Source organism: Equus quagga, chromosome 10 (assembly GCF_021613505.1).
Source record: "Equus quagga isolate Etosha38 chromosome 10, UCLA_HA_Equagga_1.0, whole genome shotgun sequence".
Taxonomy (NCBI): domain Eukaryota; kingdom Metazoa; phylum Chordata; class Mammalia; order Perissodactyla; family Equidae; genus Equus; species Equus quagga.
This window is the reverse complement of record NC_060276.1, coordinates 105,639,438-105,660,736: the sequence shown is the minus strand read 5'-3', so window position 1 is coordinate 105,660,736 and position 21,299 is coordinate 105,639,438. Positions and strand designations below refer to the sequence as shown.

The following is a 21,299-nucleotide window of genomic DNA, read 5'->3' as shown; positions in this document are numbered from 1 at the left end:
AAGGTCTGGAGACATTTTTGGTCAGAACTGGGAAGGTGAGGGGACGAGTTACTGGCATCTAGTGGGTAGAGGCCAGAGATACTCCTAAACATTCCACTATGCAGAGGACAGACCCCTACAAATAAGAATAGTTTGGCCCAAATGTCAGTAGTGCTGAGGTTGAGAAACCCTGCTTTATGGTAAGGTTTTTTTTATAATGCAGATCCCTAGGTTGCAACTCAGAGATGTTATGACTTAGTAGGTCTGAGGTGAGTCCACCAATGTGCATTTTTAGCAATCTCCCAAGTGATGCCGATGCTGCTGGTCCAAGAACAAAGGTTTGAGAAGCCCTGAACTAGAGGACTCCAATGTCAAAGGAACAAGCAACATGTATGGACATTGACCCTATATAGCATCCTCCTCTTTTAGAAAAACGATATGACAATTCATATTTGCCTAATTTAATAATTCAGCAGTTATTTCATTTGGTCTCTCCCCCACATTGTGAGGGAGGTAGTTCAGAAGATTTTTGGGCTAGTAAAGAATTGTTCATGTCAGAGGTAAACCTTAATGGAAAGAATGACAAAATTCCCACTCAGTTGAGCTGTTGATGAGAGAATGGGATATGTTTATTTAAGTTAATCTCCAACTTGCCTCCTGTTTAATTAAGTAATTTAACAATTGAAGGAGAATTAAGTAGCTGATTAAATTTATCTGAGAAATGTTAGGTGTTAGGGACTAGATGTTACACGTGCATTTCTAAGCCCTTTGAATCTTGACATTCAAAAATGACTTTTAATAATTTAGATGCATTTTTTTCCTTTTCCCCAAAAAGTGCATTGATTTTTTCATGATATTAATTCCCATTTCCAGTTGATATCTGTATGCTGGCTGTGTTTTAAAATTCAAGTTTTAGCCTCAACAAAACATGAAGCATTATTACAAATTTAATCACATGTTTATATCTTGATGAGACTGTCCAGAAAGGTTAACTTTTGTCCCTTATTTTTCCCTTGGCATCTTTACTGCTAGTTTTGAGAAACTTGAGAACCTCTTATGTAGAAGAGGTGTTGGCAAACTTTTTCTCCAAAGAGCCAAATAGTAAATATTTTAGGCTTTGTGTGCCCTATGGTCTCTGTTGCAGCTCCTCAACCCTGTGGCTGTAGCATGAAAGTGGCCATAGACAATACATAAACAAATGAGCATGGCTGTTGTTGGAGAGGAAAAGTTTTTCCTCTATCCTTTTAGGTTCAGTGTTTGGAGGCCTGTGAATTAAACTGACAAAAGACAGATTAACAAGAGAAAAGACAAAGTTTATTCCCTTAAGTAGGTGAGAGCTCACAGAAAATGTAGCTCAAGGAAGCATTGAGAATTTGGGTCTTACATATCATTTTAGCAAGCTGAAGGAATTAGGATTTCAAGGGACAATAAATGGTGAGAAATGATTGAGAAATATTTGGGGGAAACTAATGAAAGGTAAGGTTTGTTTTAATAAGGTCTGTTCATGCAATTTTTCATCCTGGCGCTGACTTCTCATCCCTGGTGATAGGAGTCATTCTTTCCCCCTGGTGTGGGAAGCCTCTCTGGAGGGGAATTTGTGACAGTGGAATTTTTTTGGAAGGCTCTGCTTTTAGGCAGATAATGGGAGTGCAGAGGAAGTCTCTTCCTGCACCTGCTGGTTCTCAAATGCCTTCAGCTCAAAGTAATTCTTATGCCACAGTGGAATATTCTGGATTCCTTCACTGTGTTCCACTAAAGATTTATTTACAAAGACAGGTGGTGGGCTGGTTTTGGCTTATGGGCTGTAGTTTGCTGACCCCTGTTGTAGAGACCTGTGTGTGGTACAGAGAAAAATATTTACTTTGGACTATATAAAAGCCTAACTATAATATAGGATTGTTCCAGCTCTTGGGCTTTTAGCATCTTGGCTATGTCTGGATAAATGGATTTAGCTAATTGAGGCTTAGGATATTCATTTGAGCAGGTCTAGCAGCTGTTGTTCTATTTGCAAAAACTTTGTGAGCAGTTTACTACAGGTAATTGAAAGTAATAAAAAGACATTGATTTTTAAAAACATTATATGATCTGCCCACTCTCCTATTCAGTTTTAAAGGGAATACGTGAGAGTTGCCTCTATTTTTAAGGTAATGTTGCCCCTACCCTTGGGGATGTGTTGTTTTATGGATTAATCATAGGATGGTTTTGGGTTCTTAACTCTATTGCTACTCCTTGCTCCGTCTAATTACTAAGAAAATCCAAAGGTTGGTTCCTTTCTTTAACTCTGTTGGGTGCAGTGCTCACCCCAGTCAGAGGACCATCACAAAGACGCCAGGAGATGTTTAGTGCCATTATGGCTAAAGTATAATTTACCTATGCCTGAGTAGTTTCCTTTTTCAAACTGGGAAAACTGCCCACCTCCAAGATACAAGGAGTTTGTATTTTCAGCAGAGAGGATGGATGGATGGAGCTCGTTTATAATTTGGAATATTTGGAACATTCCTAGAATGTTGTCCATGTAGGAGAGAAATGCGGATTGTCTGCTATCCTGGAACATTACTCAGGGTGAAGGATAGAAGACTTGAAATCTGAGCATTCCTGTCTTCCAGCTCTTTAAAATCAGAACTGTGACTTGCAATTACAAAACCTGCTGATTCATGAGGGTGCTTATCTATCCTCAGCACCAGTAAGATGCCTAAGCCTTGAACCACACCCAAAAGCAATTTCCAGAATTAAAGTTTTTGAAGACTCCTAATAAATCAGTGCCATTCTTATCGAGAAGATAAAATTTGATTTGTCAGATAACTGCCTTGTTACTATTTGTGGGATGGAGATAGCCCCAAAGGATATTAAAGCCTGTTCCCCAGGCTAATTTTCATCAATACCCTTAGCTCTGCTTAGGATAGTATCTTCAGCGAAGACATCTACACTGGTCAATCATTTGTTTGGCATTATGGAAACTGCCATTGTTTTTGAAGGATAGTGTAATTCATGTACAGTCTCCTGAACTTCCGGATGCTTAATGCTCAGAATTTTGATTGATGTTTAGTAGTTATTAGAGAACTCATCAGAGAAAATGAGGCCTTGGCGTGGTTAAACCTGACTGAAGCTTTCAAAGCCATCGAAAGCTTAAGAAAGTTGCACTATAAATTGTAAAAGAGCAGTTGATCATCAGTTGTTTCCTTTTTTTCTTATGTTGGTTAAATGAATAAAAGAGAAAAAAATATGCTGAGAGACTTAACTACATAGAGGAAACACAACACTGTTTAATTAAGTGATTAAAGCAATTCCTTTGATGTAATACATGCAAGACATTTGAGAATTTACCTTATTCTCTTAAATAGCCAAGTCAGTGGGGATTAAAACAAATGAGCTTTCCATCTTGCTTTCTACTGATCAGCTTAAGACTAAGTGGCTTTGAAAATTCAGGAGTAAAGCAGTCAACTAATCTTTAAATCAGTTTGGTCATCTATGTAAAAATTATATGCTGCTTTAGAGCTCACAACCGAATAAAGCAGAATTGTGTTTGGTTCTGTTCTTCCCCAAAGCACTATCAAGTTGTAGGGTACCTTGTGCAAAATTCTTGGAAGGGAGGGGTGACTTGAGAGTTTAAATCATGTTGTGTCTTAAGTTTTCAGTGTTCCTTGTTTTTCTGAGTTCATTTGTAATAGCTATTCTCTGTCTCTCTCAAAGTAATAATCTTTACTTTATGAACTCTATGTTATCTCCACAGAAATTAATTGTGATTTTTAAAGTTCTAGCCCTAGGACTTTAGGGCAAGCAATAAACTCCCAAGCAATTAAGATTTTTTGCATGTGCATGTTAGTAATAGCAAAGAGCAAAACAAAAACAAATAAAAGTAGCTAAGCCATGCATGCACATGTACCCCCCCCCCCCCCCCCCCACACTGTTCAGCATGGATCAATTTGACAAGCATTGTTAAGAACTTACTGCATACTAGGTGGTGACATTAATTGAGGCAACTCAATGAACAATCTACCCTCATTGAATTGTCTGTGTCAGCCCAGCAAACTTTGGCTCTCGGGCCATATTTGGCATGCTGTCTTTTTTTGTATGGCCCACAAGTTCAGAATGGGTTTTACATTTTTAAATGGTTTAAAGAAATCAAAAGAAGAAGAATATCATGATATATAAAACTTATATGAGATTCAGATTTTAGTGTCTAAATAAAGTTTTATTGGAACATAGCCAAGGCCATTCATTTATGTATCATCTACAGCTGCTTTCCCAGGTATAACAGTAGAGGTGAGCAGTTGCGGTAGACCACATGGCCTGCAAAACCAAAAATATTTGCTATATGGTCCTTTGCAGAAAAAGTTTGCTCGCCCCTGATGTAGGTAATCTAACTTTTTCTTTCCCGATTCCTTTATTATCCAAATACTTCTTTAAACTCTCTATTTCGCTGTATTGGTGTTAGAAGTAAATTTATCCACATTTTTCAGATGAAGAAACTGGGGAAGAGAGAGGCTTAGAAGATTAAGGTACTGCTGATACTTTGTAGTCACAATAATGGCAAGTTGTCATAGAAAATTTTTCCTCAGTTTCTTTGTAAAAATACAGTAAGGCCATGGATCATTTATATATTTTTATGCTTCTTTAGCCCCGAGGAGAGTCCTGAGCCTAGAATGTATTCTCAATAAGTATTTGTTGATTGAGTGGAATAGCTTATATTAAAAAAAGTTCTGGTTGTCAAGAATCACTTCCAATGGATTTTAAACATTGCTCTATTTTCTAGAAAATTCCCTAGTTTCTCACAAAGTCTCTCTTTTTTCTTCTTTTTTTTTTTTCCTGTGGTAAGATGGAAATGTGCATGATGTGAACAGCACTGAATGATGTTCTTGGTCATATGTTAGACTATAACCTTTCACATTTTCTGATACTATTGTTGACATTGATCACAGTGGGTTTACCAACTAAAATACTCATTATATGATTCAGTATTTATTGAGCATTGATCACTTGCTGTGTGCCTGCTGCTGTGTTCTTTGTGGGGAACACAATGGTGATTATGTGGAATAGGCCGTTGACTTAATTTGAGTAGTATCAGAAAGAAGGTTCTCTCAACTACAAAAACCTTCCTTAAAATTGTATTTATCCCTTTGGTTAATGAACTACTCTTTTAAATACCGATATTTCTCCGGAGCTAATACGTTAGATTGCTGTTAGTCACTCATATTTTGTTAGAAATTAGTTTAAGGCCCCAGTGGATTAGCTGCCTTGAGGGAATAACGGTTTTGATAGATGGAGGAAGGAAGGGGGAGATGACTTTGGAGCGCAGTGTATTGCTTAGGAAAGGCCACTTTGGGTATGATCGGAGAACAAGTGGTATAAACACCCAGGGACTGGTGGGTTTTGGTAGGAATGGATACAGGAAAGAGAAAAGAGGGGAAGGTGAAAACCAAAATGGCGACCTTTTTCTTTGATCTTTCCTAGAATTAGCTTTCATAATTTTTCTCATGTCTGTTTTCTGAGGTGTGCAAATAGTGGCCTTCAAAAGAATCCTCAGACTTTTTGGGGGGATGTGAATAGCCTGGGTTCTCCTGGCTCTTTCTTAGAGTCTGGCTTTGTTCAGGAAATCTTCCATCATGCTCCAAGGATATCGTGGGTACATCTGTCTCCCCATTGATCACAGAGTTGCTTTGACAGCTTTTCTCTCTCGCCACTTTGTGTGGCCTCATGAAATTGGACCTATGACTAAAGAAAGTGAGATTATTTCACAGGGGAGTTCAAGTATTTGGTTAAGGATATAATCTTGCCTGGGCACCCCTGAAAGACCCTCCAAACAGGCACACAACAGTTATTCCAAATTCTTGGAAGAAGTAATTTTTCTCCTTTCTCTATGTAGTCTATAATCAACATTTATTTGTCATGTACTCTGTACCAAGGCATAAAAAAGTGCTTTACGTGCAATGTCATCCTGATCCTTGCAGACAACCCTATGAAGTAGGTACTATTTTTTCTCTAACTACATCTGATGAAAAGGAGAGTGTGTTTGGATTACATTCGGCTACAGCTAATGGAAAAGATGACATGCCTCAGACAGATAAGGGGTTTATTTTCCTCATGCCGTGGATGGGAAAGGGAGGCAGTTCAGGCCTGGTATTGTGGGCTCCAGATGCCATCAACTCTTCATTCCAGCATCTTTAGCATGTAGATTTCTTCCTCATGTTTGTTGCCGTGTGGTTACAAGATGGCTGCTCTACCTCTGGTGTTGCATCAGCATTACAGGAAAGAAGAACAGGAGAGGCTAAAGCAGTGGTTCTCACTCGGGAGCAATTCTGTTCCTGGAGGACATTTGGCAATATCTGGAGACACTTTTGGTTGTCACAACTTGGGGAGGGGGTGTTGCTACTGGCATCTAGTATGTAGAAGCCAAAGATGCTGCTAAACATCCTGCAGTCTACAGGACAGCTCCCACGATAAGAATTATCTGACCCCAAACGTCAGCAGTGTTAAGGTTAAGAAACCCTGCACTAAAGGCAGAAAGAACATGCCAGCTGAGTCTGCCCTCTTTTAAAATGAATTGCTAGAAATGAAAAAAGGACTTTATCATATGTAGTTGGCCAGGATCTCTTCCCATAGCCGACTCTAGCTGCAAAGGAAGCTGGGTGATGCAGCTCTTTTTTTTGGGATCATTGTCACCCTGAGCAGAATTGGGGTCTGATAGTAAGGGAAGGAAAGGAGAATGGATATTAGGTAGACAATAGGCAGTATTTGCTTCGGAAAAGTTAAGTACTTTGCCCAAGGTCACAGAGGTATCAAGCCAGTGGCTTGAGCTTCCTTCATTGAAGGAGGAGGTCCAGCTGTCATGTGCAGCCCCTTTCCAGAGGTTTGTGGATAAGAGATGGGGATGCATGCACTGGTTACAGAAAACTCTGGAATTTTTGGTCAGCCACAAGCAACCTAGGAAATATTTCTTGCAGGACGTAATATGCAACATGTTATCTGTTTATACCACTGTTCTCTCAGTGTTTGCAGTAGGACTTACCTTTCCTTCTTGTCCAGGTAACCCATGGGGTAACTGATTTCAGGCCTCCCTCACTAGTACTTTGCCCTTCTTCAAGCCATCAGACTGTTGGTGCTTCATTTCTCCCATTCTGGAAAAGTTAAAAAGTGATGTGATCACTATTTGCCTTACAGGGTTTATCAGTTAGAGTTCATTCAAGAAAACAAATGCCCTTCTAAGTGTATCAAGCAGGAGGATGTTTAATATGGGGAATTGGAAGTGTATGCAACCATTGGGAGAGCTGGGGAGTGAAGGGCAGAGTATGCCAGTGATCTCTGCTGCCCACATGTGGAAGGGGTCTTCTCAGGAGAATTCCTGGAAGCTGCTGGTAAAGCCCTATATCTGCTGTCTGCAGATGCCCCTGTGCCTGCCCATAGTTACCAATGGCGAATGAATAAATGATGTCTCCTTCTCTTCTAACTTTTGAATCTCCTATGAGTGCTCCTCATCATCTGAGTCTAACCTGGAGCCATGCCCTATGGGATTTTGGGAGATGTAATTCTGAAGCTTCTCAGGGAAGAATGTAGAATGGAGTGGGGTGGAATGATGTGGAATTGACAACAGACTGTCTGGCAGAAGGAGCATTTGAGTTTAAATAGAAGCATACACACACAGCATGTTTTGGGAAGAAGAGCACTTTATTCAGATGTTGGCAATGTTGCTACTAGTATTATTACCTTATTCTATGTGTCCTTGGGAGGTGAATAGGGATTCTTTGTGTATCTGTTCTGGCTCTCTTCAAGTCATGGTGTTGCTAAATAACTAATAAGAAAGGATTCAGTGACCTGTATATATAGTACAGAAGATAATATATTCTGTGAAGCTCCACAAGTGCAGTGGGGGTCCCAGAGCGTGAGGTTTGAAAAACAATGCATAATTCACCAGCATACTCCAGGAAAACTCAGTGTTCAGAAAACAGTTGTGGATGACTCAGCTTGTATATTTCTTTATTTTTTGGAAACTATCTGGAGCTCTTTATTTGCTATAGTTATGCATATGACTTGTGGTGAGCTGATAAAACACAGTGAGGAATTAAATACAATGAGGGGATTAATAGAACAATCTTGGAACAAGGTGACCTATAGACATATGACCTATTGTTTGGTGTTGAGGGGAGAGTTGTAACCTCTGGTTATCTGCTATCTGGGTCACATCAGGCTTTCAGTGTAATTCATGGGATTTTGAAGGCAGAATTTGATCTGTGCTATATTTGAGTCTCTGGAACAGCAAAACCCATTATGACTGTGTCCTATGGCACTTGTAAAATCCTCTCTGAGTCTGGGGTTTCAGGTTTCTGCTGATATTCAATATTTGAATTATCTCAAGGAAGATAAGGAAAATGTACTATCTTACTCTATTTCTTGAGTGAGGAAAATTGAAAGGGACTAAAGGAAAAAACTCGTTACCAAGAGCAGTGTGCAAAGGTCACGGGTTTTGCTTTGCTGGAATAAAACCAATGTGTTTGGGGTTGCCTGGTGTCTTACTTTGGGTCTTCTAGAGGCAAAGCTGAAGATAAGGATTTGTGAGCAAGCGATTTATGATTTATTCAGCAAGTGCTCTCGAGAGAAACCAGCAAGGGAATGGAGGATGCTGCACAGGGAAGGGTGAGAGATAGGTACTGGTGCAGTGTCGGGGAAGTCTGGGCCAGCCTGATCCTGTGGGAACTCTGGAGTACAAATCATACCTCACAGTGTGTCCTGAATTGAGGCAAAAGAGCTGTGCTTTCCTGCTCCTGCTACAGTCAGTCACTGGCTGAGGGCTGCTGGAGGTCGGGAGTGGGGTGGGGATGGGGGCCCAAGGCAGATAACCCGCACAGGAAGTTTTGAGTTCAGGCAAGGTGCTCTAGTGCCCTAGGAGGCCTTCAGAGAGTCTCAGGTGTTGGGTATTAGAAAATAGAAAGAACCTTGATGCTGGGGAGGGTTGTACAGAAGTGATCAGAGGGGTTCCAGGGGATCTGGGCAGGGCCCCAACAATGCACTTACTCTTTGAATAAACTACTCTTTTGTTTTTGTGAAACTCAGAATCTGGGGAGAGGGGAGAGACAGATTTTCACGTGGAATTGTAAAGTTTCTCTAGAGCAAGGGTTGGCAAACTTTTTCTATAAAGGGCCAGGTAGTACATATTTGAGGCTTTGTGGACCACAGGGTTTCTATAACAACTATTCAACTCCACCGTTGTAGCGCAAAAGCAGCCATAGATTACATGTAAATGGTGAGCACGACTGTGTTCCAATAAAACTTTATAAAAACTAATGAGGGGGGAGACGCTAGATTTGGCTCAAGGGCCATAGTTTGCCAGTCCCTGCTGTGGAGGCTCCTTCTGTGTACCTAAGGTGACTTTTTCCTTTATCCATTCCCTATATGCTGCAAAATGCAGGGAATAATTAGTATTTCTATCAAAAGGATGGTTATGATGCATCTGAAATTAGTCTGGACCCCCTACCTCCAATTCTTCTGGCATCCTGGCCATCGCTCACAATGTTGCACGGATAATCTTGGTGAAGGGTGACTCATCTCATGTTACTCCTGCTAAAAATATTTAGTTCTCTCTTATCTATAAAATAAAATAATAGACTCTTTAGCATGGCATTTAGGAATCCCTGTGATCTGGCCTAAGCTGATTTTCCTGCATTGTTTTCTGCTCTTGTGCTTTCTAGTCCAGCTACGGCAAGCTACTCACCCTCTCTCCAAAACGCCCTTTGTTTCCATCTTCCTGTCTTTGCCCTTGCTGTTTACTTGCCTGAAATGTCCTTCCTCTCAGCTCTGCATTTTGAAATCCCAACCATTCTTTAAGACTCAGTTTGGTCACCTTCTGCATTAAGCATTTTCCCCGTGAGGAAATAGTCACTGCTCGGAACTTTGATAACAATATGGTCTGTTTCTATTAAAACCTTTATCTTGTACTATATGGTTATTTGCTACATTCACTATATTTTTAGTATACTGAGGGCAGGGACTAACTTATTTATTTTTTTTGCCCTTCACAGTGGGTGGCATATAGGAGATAGTCACTAAATGGAGTTTTCAGATGAAGGTTGCATTCCTACATCCTGTGATTAATAATGATTTAAGTGCTGAAATTCTGACATCATTTTTCTTTTTCCTTTTCATAGGCAAGAGCTGTTTTGGCAAAAGTTGGCTATCCTGAGTTTATAATGAATGATACTCATGTTAATGAAGACCTCAAGGCAGTAAGTGCTAAATTTACTGTATTTTTTTACTGGCAAGTTTTACTGGCCTTGTGCCTGTCAACTAACCCAAGTCCAAGCAATTAAACCTGGTGGTGCCAGAAAGCACCAACTTGTGATTCATTCCTTGGCTAGACGTGAGCCTCAGTATGCCAGCCGTATCACAAGAGTTAGAAGATTCAAACTACAGGAAGAGTCAGAAAGAATGCATAGCTGAGTTGGTTTCCATAAAGCAAATGGACTTGGACTCGGTCTAGTTTGATCATAAAGGAAAGAATTAAGCAAATTGAGTCTTTTATAATTAGTGGGCATGTTCTAATGATGAATGCATGATGTTTGTTGTTAAACAGTCTTTATGTGCTTCATTCATATTAAATGAGTAGTAATAAATCTGCCTGCTGGGAGTTAACTTCATTAAACTTTATGAGTGTTTTGGCAAATTAAGTGCATATACATTTGACTCTATAATTTATTGTGAGTTGGACTGTATATTTGCAGTAAGTTACTGATGGAGGAACAGTTATATTTCTTTTTTATTCCAATATTTTGGGACATGTATTTTCCAGTAGATATATTCATTATAGGCCTTTCTAATCACAACTGCTGTTATTTCCTTTCCTACAAATAGTTCTGATAAGGAACTTTTCTTCCTCACAAAAACCCCTGTTTTTACCATTCACTAGATTTTCTTGAAAAAGTAGTTTTTTGGAGTTCTTTAAATAACTATGGTTCTGAGGTGTAGCTCTTTCTTGAAATTGTGGCTTCAGAAGTTGCATATCTGAAAGCAATCCTAGCTTTGTAGATGAATATCAAATTTTTACAAGATTATTCAAAAGTGAGAGAAAGCTTTAATTAGAAAGTTTCTCCATTAGACTCCAAGATAAGGCCTTCCAAAGTATTGATCCAGTTGCTATGGAGGAAAATAATTATGCTTCGCTGTATCCTAAAGCTCAGACAGCCTATCTTACTATACATTGTTTTGCTACTGAAAAATCTCACTATTATTATGATAATTAAAAATACTGATACACTTGACGCATTCATGTATATTATCTTTTAAGCCCCACAGTGATCCTGTGAAATAGATACTGTTTATCTCCATTTTGCAGAAAAGGACATAGAGACTCAAAGAAGTTAAGTGATTTCCTCAGTGCCACGCAGAGTGTCAGAGCCAGGACTGAAATCTGGACCCAAGAACCTCTGCCTATAGTCGGAGAAAGGGTTCTGCAGGGTCCTTGTCAGACAGCTGCACTGGACAAACAGGGAAGTGGGTTTGAAGAATTGGGGGGAGCTGCTTTCCCAGAGCTGGTTGGGAAAGGAGAAGAGAAGAGGGGAGGTCATATTCTTAAGTGGTTAAGAGCACAGGCTTTGGAGTGATTCTGCCTCTTCCATTTACTAGTTTGATCCTGTGCAGTTTACTTAATTCCATTTAGCTTCCCTTTGGTTATCCAGGTATGGAGATAATAATAACCAAGGCTTAGTATTGTTGAGGAGATTAAATGAGATTATATAAATGTAAAAGTACCTAGCATAATATGTGGTGCATAAGTAGGTTCCCTATAAATGGTAGCTATTACTTTATGGATCAGTATGAGAACTGTTGCTGCTAAGAAGAGCATCACCAAGGCAGACAGTACCTTAGAGGGAGAGCCTGGATAATTACATGTGATTGACAAATATTCCATGTCAAGGATACAGATGAGAAGGTTGGAGTGGCAGTTCGGTGTAGTAGTTATGAAAATGGACCCTGGAATCAAAGTGCCTGGAGTTAAATCCCCAATCTGCCGTCTACTAGCCATGTGACTTAGGGTGGGTTATGTAACCTCTCTGTGCCTCAGTTTCCTCATATCAAAATGGAGATACTAATAATCCCTCCCTTGTAGGGCTGCTGTGAGGATCAGATAAGTTAACATATTTAAAGTTTTTAGAACTGACCCTGGCACACAGTAAGCATAGTGTAAGTGTTGGTTACAACATCTTCAGTTTGCACTTATGATAGTAGATTATTTTGGTTTGGAAAAGTCATTATGAATGAACTCATGCAGTATCCAGGTGTCTTAAATTGATTTAAAAGACGATACAGAGGGAACAGTCTGAAGCGTTAATCACATAAGATAGCATTCAAGTCTCACAATATTTATTTGATCAAGTTTTGTTAACAGTCTGCTGCTGTCTAAAGCGAGTGCCCAAAATTTGAGGATTCACTGAATGCAGTATCTTTTGTGAAAAGAAATCAGATGCCAAACAGGATGCAGTGTTGGGTATGTTTTCTCGTTTCTCCAGGGTCTGAACTGAAGCTGTTAGACACCAAGATCTTTAAGCATTTTTGTGAAGAAATGGCTTTCATCTGACTCATTGCCAAAGTAGACACAATTACACTTAAGAATTTCTAACAGTTTAAAAAACAGATGGTGCAAAACATCCAAACACATGAAATAAAAATACATTTGTGTTCAGAAACTGACAGAGAAAATGAATAAAACTCAACCTGAAAATAGGTAAAAGATGCTTGATATGATATTAATAGTGTCACCAAGGTTAGCAGCAAAATAACTAAAATATTGCTGGTACACAATGAAACTATGTTTTCAGTTTTGAGAAATATGTGGATAAAGACTCCTATAGGGCCTACGAGAACTTTCTGGTAATACAAACTGTGAGCATGAGAGGCTGTTACAAATGAAAAACAGCTTACTTTATTTGACGCAAGTGAAGATATGATTCATCAGGCACAAACGCAAAAGGAAAGAGGATAGAGATTAGGTAATGGATCAGATGAAGGTCAAGGAGAAAGGTTGAAAACTGAAGTCGAGCTCGTGTGGAGATAAGAGCAAATGGAAAAGAACTTAGGGGCAAATGTGAAGAATTAGACACAAATTTTTTTTTTTCCCTCTGAGGATGACAAGGTAAACTGAGATATCCAACAAAGTATTTTTGAACAACAGTATTTCTGTAGCCTTTGAAAAGAGCAAGAAGAAAAGAAATGCCCTTTATGTGAAATCCCAGTACCATGCAGGAAAGCATTCTAGTTAGCTTAAAAAGGTAGGCATCAGTCCATTTTCAAATTAGCCTTCTAAAGTGTTCCTTCATTGATCCTTGATGGCGGTAGACTCAAGAGTGAGTTGAATAAATACCCAGGAGTGGAATAGCTGGATCATATGGCAGTTCTATTTTTAATTTTTTTGAGGAAGCTAAGCAAACACATAGATACAGAGAACAGATTGGTGGTCACTAGCAGGGGAGAGGGGGAGGGCGAAAGGGGCACATGTGTACGATGATGGATGTCAACTAGACTTCTTGTGATGAACATGATGTCTATACAGAAGTTGAAATATAATGATGTACACCTGGAATTTATATAATGTTATAAACCAATGTTACCTCAATAATAAAAAAGAGTGAGTTGCTGCCACTTTTGCAAAGATTTGCTTTATTAGCTGGGAAAACCAAAACTACACTAGATATTTCAAAGAGAGCAGATTTAATACAGGAAATAGGTTGGAAGGCAAAAATTGGGAAGGTAGGAGTAAACCAGAGATAATAACTTCAGAAAGCAGCTACCACCCCTGTGTCTAGGGGAGGAGGTGGTGATATCATCACTTAGGAGAGCAGAGGAGGAACCACCACTCCAGAGCTGGGACTGTGGAGGAGGGACTGAAGATTCTTCCAGAGTCATTGTCAGAAGAAGAAAGAGGAGAGAGAGAGAATGAAAGAGAACAAACACAGCATCCTTTCTCCTCCTGCCACCTGCTTATTTCCCCCAGTGCCTCCTGTTGGCAGGAAACCAACTGGCAGCAGAGCCTGGGAAACATAGTTTTCAGATTCTAAAACCCAGCCTTATAGAACAGTGTTAAAGGGTAGGCATGAAACTGAGAGACAATAGGTAAATAATTGACACCATTAGGCACTTGACTCATTCTTGTGTAAGCCAATGGAGAATTGCAGTAGAGGCTAAAGTCAGAACCACAGCTGGCCTCCATTTACTTAGGAGAATTTCAGAAGAACAGTGTTTCTGTGAGTGATATACACATACGTATGTAAACATATAAATATGCACATAGAGATACATAGATATGTGAACCCATATAATATTCTCTGGGGTAGGTCTTGGTCAGCTCTGGCCAGTGGAACACTTGTGTATATATGTGTGTGTGTTTTGTGTGTGTATAAATGACAGAGTCCTACTGCCACTATGCAAGAGTGAGGTGGTATTTAGGTGGGATGCTCCGGAAAAACAGGTTGTTAAAATATTGGAACAGTTCTGTACTATTTATTAAAAAAACAAAACATTGCCCTCAGCTCTGCCAAGTGATCTCTGGCCACCATGGCTCTGGTGAGCCAAGAGTGGCCTGCTAGCCCTCCATAACTCCTACGCACTGGCCTCCATCTTGAGTGTTCCACTGGTCAGAGCAGACCAAGACCTCCCCTTGCCCCTAGTAGTAGTGACAGGGCGTCTGGTTCCTGGCTGATGTGCTGGCTGGCATTCCCTCAGAGTCACCCTTATGTGGCTGCTTGTGGGAACTGCATCTTCCACAGTGTACCATACATGCAGGTTGTTAAACATTTTAATCATCACCCCTGTATGTAGGTATGTATATATGTGTACACACATAGTACTTGTGGGCAAAGCCATCTAAACACAGCAATCTTGCATATTAGTTATTTAAATAAGGGAAAGCATAAATATAAAATCTGGATTCCATTAAGTATTTAGAAAATTCTTTGGGTGCCTAACAAAATCTTTCTTATAGGTATTTGGATATATCTCTGAATATCTTAAATTAGATTTAACTTGAACAAAAAGTGTTCTAGAATCTGTACTTCCTATTGGCTTATGAAGTGTCTTGTCAACATATGCTTACTGATCCTACAGAGAAGTTGATCACATTTCCTTGTTCTGCCCTTATTACGTGTCCCTCACCTTCGGGGAGGAGGGTAATAGCTTTATCCTTCCATTTAGTCTGTGGCATTTGGTGCTTGGCATCCGAGATAGGATTTCCAAGAAGAGAAATTCTAATTCCCCTAAATTTTATGATCTGGACAGCTATTCCTAGGAAATGACAGGAGAGGCTCAATTATTTCCCCAAAGGTCACTCAATTGAAAAGTCAGGAGATGGAATTGATTGAAAGTCATTACCAACTTGACCTAGATTTTCACCACTAATTGAAAGGACAAGAGGCTTTTGATCCAATTATTGTCCCTTGCAGAGTTTAAACTTTTTTTTTGAAGATTACAAGTGGTTTTAAAATATTCATGGGCATTCATTCTTGTTGCTCTCTCTACAACAAGTGGAACTTTCCCAATGGTTGCTGGGTTTCATAGCTTTTTCTCACTCAAGGGCCTATTGAAATATTTGAAATTATCAAAGTCGTAGCACATGATGGAAAAATTGAGAAATAGAGTAAAGGAACGAGAAAGCACCCATAATATTGGTACTCGAGCATAATAATACATACTTCAGTTTAAGTGTGTTATTTTGTTTTTCTCTCTATTTTTGTATAGCTGTAATTGATGCTTGTATATAATTTTGTATACTGACCTTTATGGTTAACATATTGTTTTATCCTTGTCTTCCATAGCCTTCATTACCATTATTTTAACAGCTGTATGACATTAAGTAAACTGTACCATGATTTACTTAATCACTGCTTCTCCTTCCACCCATAATTCTTACCTTCTCCTCCTCCTCCTCTGTACTCTTTCTTTTGAGTCACCAGTTTTCTTATTAGGGCCAATGAAGATAACATTGAAGTAGTAGGAGCCTAGTGATTTGGACTGTATGGCTTTGCCAAGTTCCATGATCTCTCTAGCTCTGTTTCCCATCTATCATATGGGAATGACAGTGGCTGGCTCCTCCCTACCCCTAAACACTTAACCTGTCTCACAGGAAAAAGTAAAATTTGTTTCCTATTACCTGTGATTTCCATTAAATAAATGGAATAGTAGATCAATTAAACCTGGCTAAGAAATAGCAAATAGTCTCAGTTTAATAATTAAAACAATTTAAAAATTGTCCTTCTAAGCATAGGTAAGTTGTTGGCAAATTGTAATTACGTGCCTCTGAGTTTTGCTCCCCATGATGATTTTCATGGCTGTGGTAGGAACTTATTTAAAGTATTTTTGGAGTTGGGACTCTTCATTAGGAAATTTTTGCATGGTTTTCCATTTACTGTCTATAGAACAATGTGAATGTCAAGCTTTTTTTTTTTCAAATGGAACAGGAAAGTATCATGATTAGCAAACTCTTCTGAAAGTAACAACTGACATTACACCCCCCCGCCCAAAAAAAAACCCCTAATACTTTTGAAGGAAATTCCTTTGGAAGAATTTCCCAGAAAGTAATTTGAACTCAAGAACATATCTGAATTTTCTGTCAGTTACAATCATATTCTGAAAGTACTGGCAGAGCTGTCTTCAGAACAAAAGCTGAAAAAGACTAAAGATTGAACAGTGGACACATCTTTTAACTATATGATTCAGGAATGCATTAGGATGGCTAGTTAAACTTGCTTCCTAGAACAAGGAGCTTGTTCTGGTTCTTCTGAGGCTGAGTATAAATGTCTGTCTTAAAATGCAATCAATTGTAAGATTTCATTTTGTTATGAAGTGTCTCAAACATTGGAAAAGTATATAAAATCACATTTTGAACATCTCTAGCTTTAACAAATATTAAACATATTACCATATTAGCTTTATGCACGCACACACACACTTTTTTGCTTTCTTTTTTTTATTGAGTTCATAATAGTTTACATCATTGTGAAATTTCAGTTGTACATTATTTCTTGACTGTCACCACGTAAGTGCTCCCCTTCACCCCCTATGCTCACTTGCCACCCCCCTTCCTCTGGCAATCACTGAACTGTTTTCTTTGTCCATGTGTTTGTTTATATTCCACATATGAGTGAAATCATACGGTGTTTGTCTTTCTCAGTCTGGCTTATTTTGCTTAGCATAATACCCGCCAGGTCCATCCATGTTGTTGCAAATGGGATGACTTTGTCTTTTTTTAATGGCTGAGTAGTATTCCATTGTATATATATATATACCACATCTTCTTTATCCAATCATCAGTCGATGGACACTTGGATTGTTTCCATGTCTTGGCTATTGTGAATAGTGCTGCAATGAACATAGGGATGCATATGTTACTTTGGATTGTTGACTTCAAGTTGTTTGGGTAGATACCCAGTAGTGGGATAGCCGGGTCTTATGGTATTTCTATTTTTAGTTTTTTGAGGAGTCTCCATACTGTTTTCCATAGTGGCTGCATCAGTTTGCATTCCTACCAGCAGTGTATGAGGGTTCCCTTTTCTCCACACTCTCTCCAACATTTGTTATTTTTAGTCTTAGTGATTATAGCCCTTTTAACAGGCATAAGGTGGTATCTTAGTGTAGTTTTGATTTGAATTTCCCTGATGATGGTGACATTGAACATCTTTTCATGTGTTTATTGGCCATCTGTATATCTTCTTTGGAAAAATGTCTGTTCATTTCCTCTGCCCATTTTTTGATCAGGTTGTTTTTTTGTTCAGTTGTGTGAGTTCCTTATATATTATGGAGATTAACCCCTTGTCTGATATATGATTTGCAAATATTTTTTCCCAATTGGTTGGTTGTCTTTTGGTTTTGATCCTAGTTTCTTTTGCCTTGAAGAAGCTCTTTAGTCAGATGAAGTCCCACTTGTTTATTTTTTATTTTGTTTCCCTTGTCTGAGAGGATGTAGTATTTGTAAAGATCCTTTTAAGTTCGATATCAAAGAGTGTATTATCTATATTATCTTCCAGAAGTCTTATGGTTTCAGGACTTATCTTTAAGTTTTTGATCCATTTTGAATCTATTTTTGTGTATGGCATGAGATAATGGTCTACTTTTATTCTTTTGCAAGTGTTTGTCCCGATTTTCCAACACCATTTATTGAAGAGACTGTCTTTTTTCCACTGTATTTTCTTGGCACCTTTGTCGAAGATTAGCTGTCCATAGATGTGCGGTTTTATTTCTGGGCTTTCAGTTCTGTTCCATTGATCTGTGTGCCTGTTTTTGTACCAGTACCACGCTGTTTTGATTACTATGGCTTTGTAGTACATTTTGAAGTCAGAGATTGTGATGCATCTAGCTTTGTTCTTTTTTCTCAGGATTGCTTTAGCTATTTGGGGTCTTTGGTTGCCCCATATGAATTTTAGGATTCTTTGTTCTAGTTCTGTGAAGAATGTCACTGAGATTCTGATAGGTATTGCATTGAATCTGTAGATTGCTTTGGGTAGTATGGACATTTTAACTATGTTTATTCTTCCAATCCGTGTGCATGGACTCTCTTTCCATCTCTTTATTTCTTTCAATAATGTCTTATAGTTTTCATTGTATAAGTCCTTCACCTCCTTACTTAAATTTATTCCTAGGTATTTTATTCCTTTTGTTGTGATTGTAAACGGAATTGTATTCTTGAGTTCTCTTTCTGTAAGTTCGTTATTAGAGTATGGAAATGCAACTGAATTTTTGTAAGTTTATTTTGTACCTTGCAACTTTACTGTAGTTGTTAATTATTTCTAATAGTTTTCCAACAGATTCTTTAGGGTTTTCTATATATAAGATCATGTCGTCAGCAAACAGCGAGAGTTTCACTTCTTCGCTCCCTATTTGGATTCCCTTTATTTCTTTCTCTTGCCTAATTGCTCTGGCCAAAACCTCCAGTACTATGTTGGATAAGAGTGGTGATACTGGGCATCCTTGTCTTGTTCCTGTTCCACATACACATTTTAAGTGAATAAAACAGATACGTTGGAAATTGTTTGTGGAGTCCCTTGTGTAAACCTAATCCTTCCTAACCCTTGTCCTTCCTCCTTGCTACCTCCTTCCCTAGATATAAACACTATCTTGAATTCAGTATTTATCATTTCGATGCATTTCTTTATGCTTTTGCTACATAGGTATGTCTCCATAAACAACATATAGTAGTTTTACATGTTTTAAAACTTTAAATTCTCTCATACATACAACTTGCCTTATTCATTCAGCATTGCTCTTGAGATTATTTCGTGTTCAAACATACAGATCATTTGTTTAAACTGCTGTATTGTTTTCTCTTATGTGACTATATCACCATTTATTTTTCAGCCACATCCCTAAGAGGATTGAGGGAGGGACAACTTAAAGTCATATCTTTTATAACTTGTTGGCCAAGTAAGAACACCAAGGATGCTAGGAATTGGTACTTTCATTCCTGACTTTAGTTATTTTGTTCCTTTCTTTATATTTTGGGTTGGCCCCCTGGAAAGATTAAGATTAATCATTAGCGAAAGTTACTGTACAGACATAATGAGTACCCACTATATGTTTTGGAAGAGATAAACCTGAGTCAGACATTGGCTGACAAATAGGCCTCTGTCAAGTCTATAACCATCAAGTTGTGTATATATATTCATATCTGTAATATAATGCCTGTGGGTTTCATATACATTCATTTGCTGTATTTTATTTTTTCTTTTAAATGAGTATCATGGTTTAAATTTTTTTTTTTTTTTTTTTTAAAGATTTTATTTTTTCCTTTTTCTCCCCAAAGCCCCCCGGTACATAGTTGTGTATTCTTCGTTGTGGGTTCTTCTAGTTGTGGCATGTGGGACGCTGCCTCAGCGTGGTCTGATGAGCAGTGCCATGTCCGCGCCCAGGATTCGAACTAACGATACACTGGGCCGCCTGCAGCGGAGCGCGCGAACTTAACCACTCGGCCACGGGGCCAGCCCCTATCATGGTTTAAATTTATAAAAATATTACAGCTAATAAGAATTTGATTACTCTTGCTTATTTGTTTATTCAAATATGTATTTTTCTTGTCTTATTTGCTACAGCAATATGTTAAAACCAAAGCTTTAGAGATCATTAAAAACCATTGTTTTACCATTACACAGATATTATTTACAACTTCAGGTTAAGTACTGCTAGTTTTCTAAATAGAGTGCCTATAGAATTGAAACTGTTGGCCGTTCTCCTTCCAAAAAAAGAAAAGGAACTCAAGAATCAATTATGTCTGTTTCCCTATTTTAATAGACAACATTGTTCTGAGCCATCAACTTCCTGTTTTCTCCATGCAAACTGTAATCCATGATTTGCCTCTATAATTCCATTAATTTTCAGTGATCAGAGCATTTTTTGAGTATTAATAGATAAATTCTATTAATAATTATTCTAGTAACTATTGTGCTCAGGTTGGAAAATAAGTCTCTGAATTGCTTTCATTTTTTTCCTTCATGAGCAAATGCTGGTTATAGTAAGTTGGATTTTAACATTTGACTAAATCATCATCTATAAGCTAAGTGAGGTTTCCCCTGACTAAACTGAATGTTATTAGAAGAACCTATGTTACAAATAAGTAAAGTCACATTTTAGAAAAGATCACGGACTCATGTGGGCCAAGAAATTTCAAACCTAGGGTAATATGTTCTATAAAGGTTAAAGTAGATTTTTCAATTATAAAGCAAATGAAATGCATTGTAAATTACTACAGCTTCTCTTGTTTTCTACTGTGATCCAGAAATGACCATATTGATTTTTGAGCTTTTTATTGTTAAAGAAAATCACTGAGATTAAATTTCATGGCTTTGTGACTACTGGGTTAACCGGTGATGGCTGAGAGATTCTATAAGGAGTGCAGCTTCTCCCTTGGTCTCTCATTTGTGCACTGAAGTCTTTTTTCAGAGCCATCTCTTATCTGCACTTAGAACAATGATGATTGTGGTTTGTTTTATTCAGATCAAGTTTTCAGAATCTGACTACTTTGGCAACGTCCTGCAAACCCGCAAGTATTTAGCACAATCTGATTTCTTCTGGCTGAGAAAAGCTGTTCCAAAAACAGAGTGAGTAAAAAAAAAAAAAAACATGAAATACATAAATATGTTGGTGGAAAGTGGAGTCTCTTTAGATCAAACTTTGTAATTTCCCTCAAGTCAGAGTAGCTGGCTTGCCAGTTATCTTGGTTTGGCAAAATCTGTGTTATGTTTTGGCAACTCTTATTTCTGATTTTATATGAGTCAGTTCTTCAATCTAATTATGGCCCCCCCCCCCACTCCTAGCATCAAAACATATCGAAAGAAGGCTTATTAGGATGAAGACAT

General features: G+C 38.4%; 1 protein-coding gene across 1 annotated transcript in view; it reads left to right on the top strand.

The window, feature by feature from the left end:
* The window catches only part of PHEX (phosphate regulating endopeptidase X-linked), a 196,510-nt gene that overhangs the window by 122,685 nt on the left and 52,526 nt on the right, over positions 1 to 21,299 (top strand). Inside the window, exons 13-14 of the mRNA XM_046672703.1 lie at positions 10,116 to 10,193; positions 20,938 to 21,041. Coding sequence (XP_046528659.1) covers positions 10,116 to 10,193; positions 20,938 to 21,041 — 182 coding nt within the window. The remainder of the gene's footprint in view (positions 1 to 10,115; positions 10,194 to 20,937; positions 21,042 to 21,299) is intronic.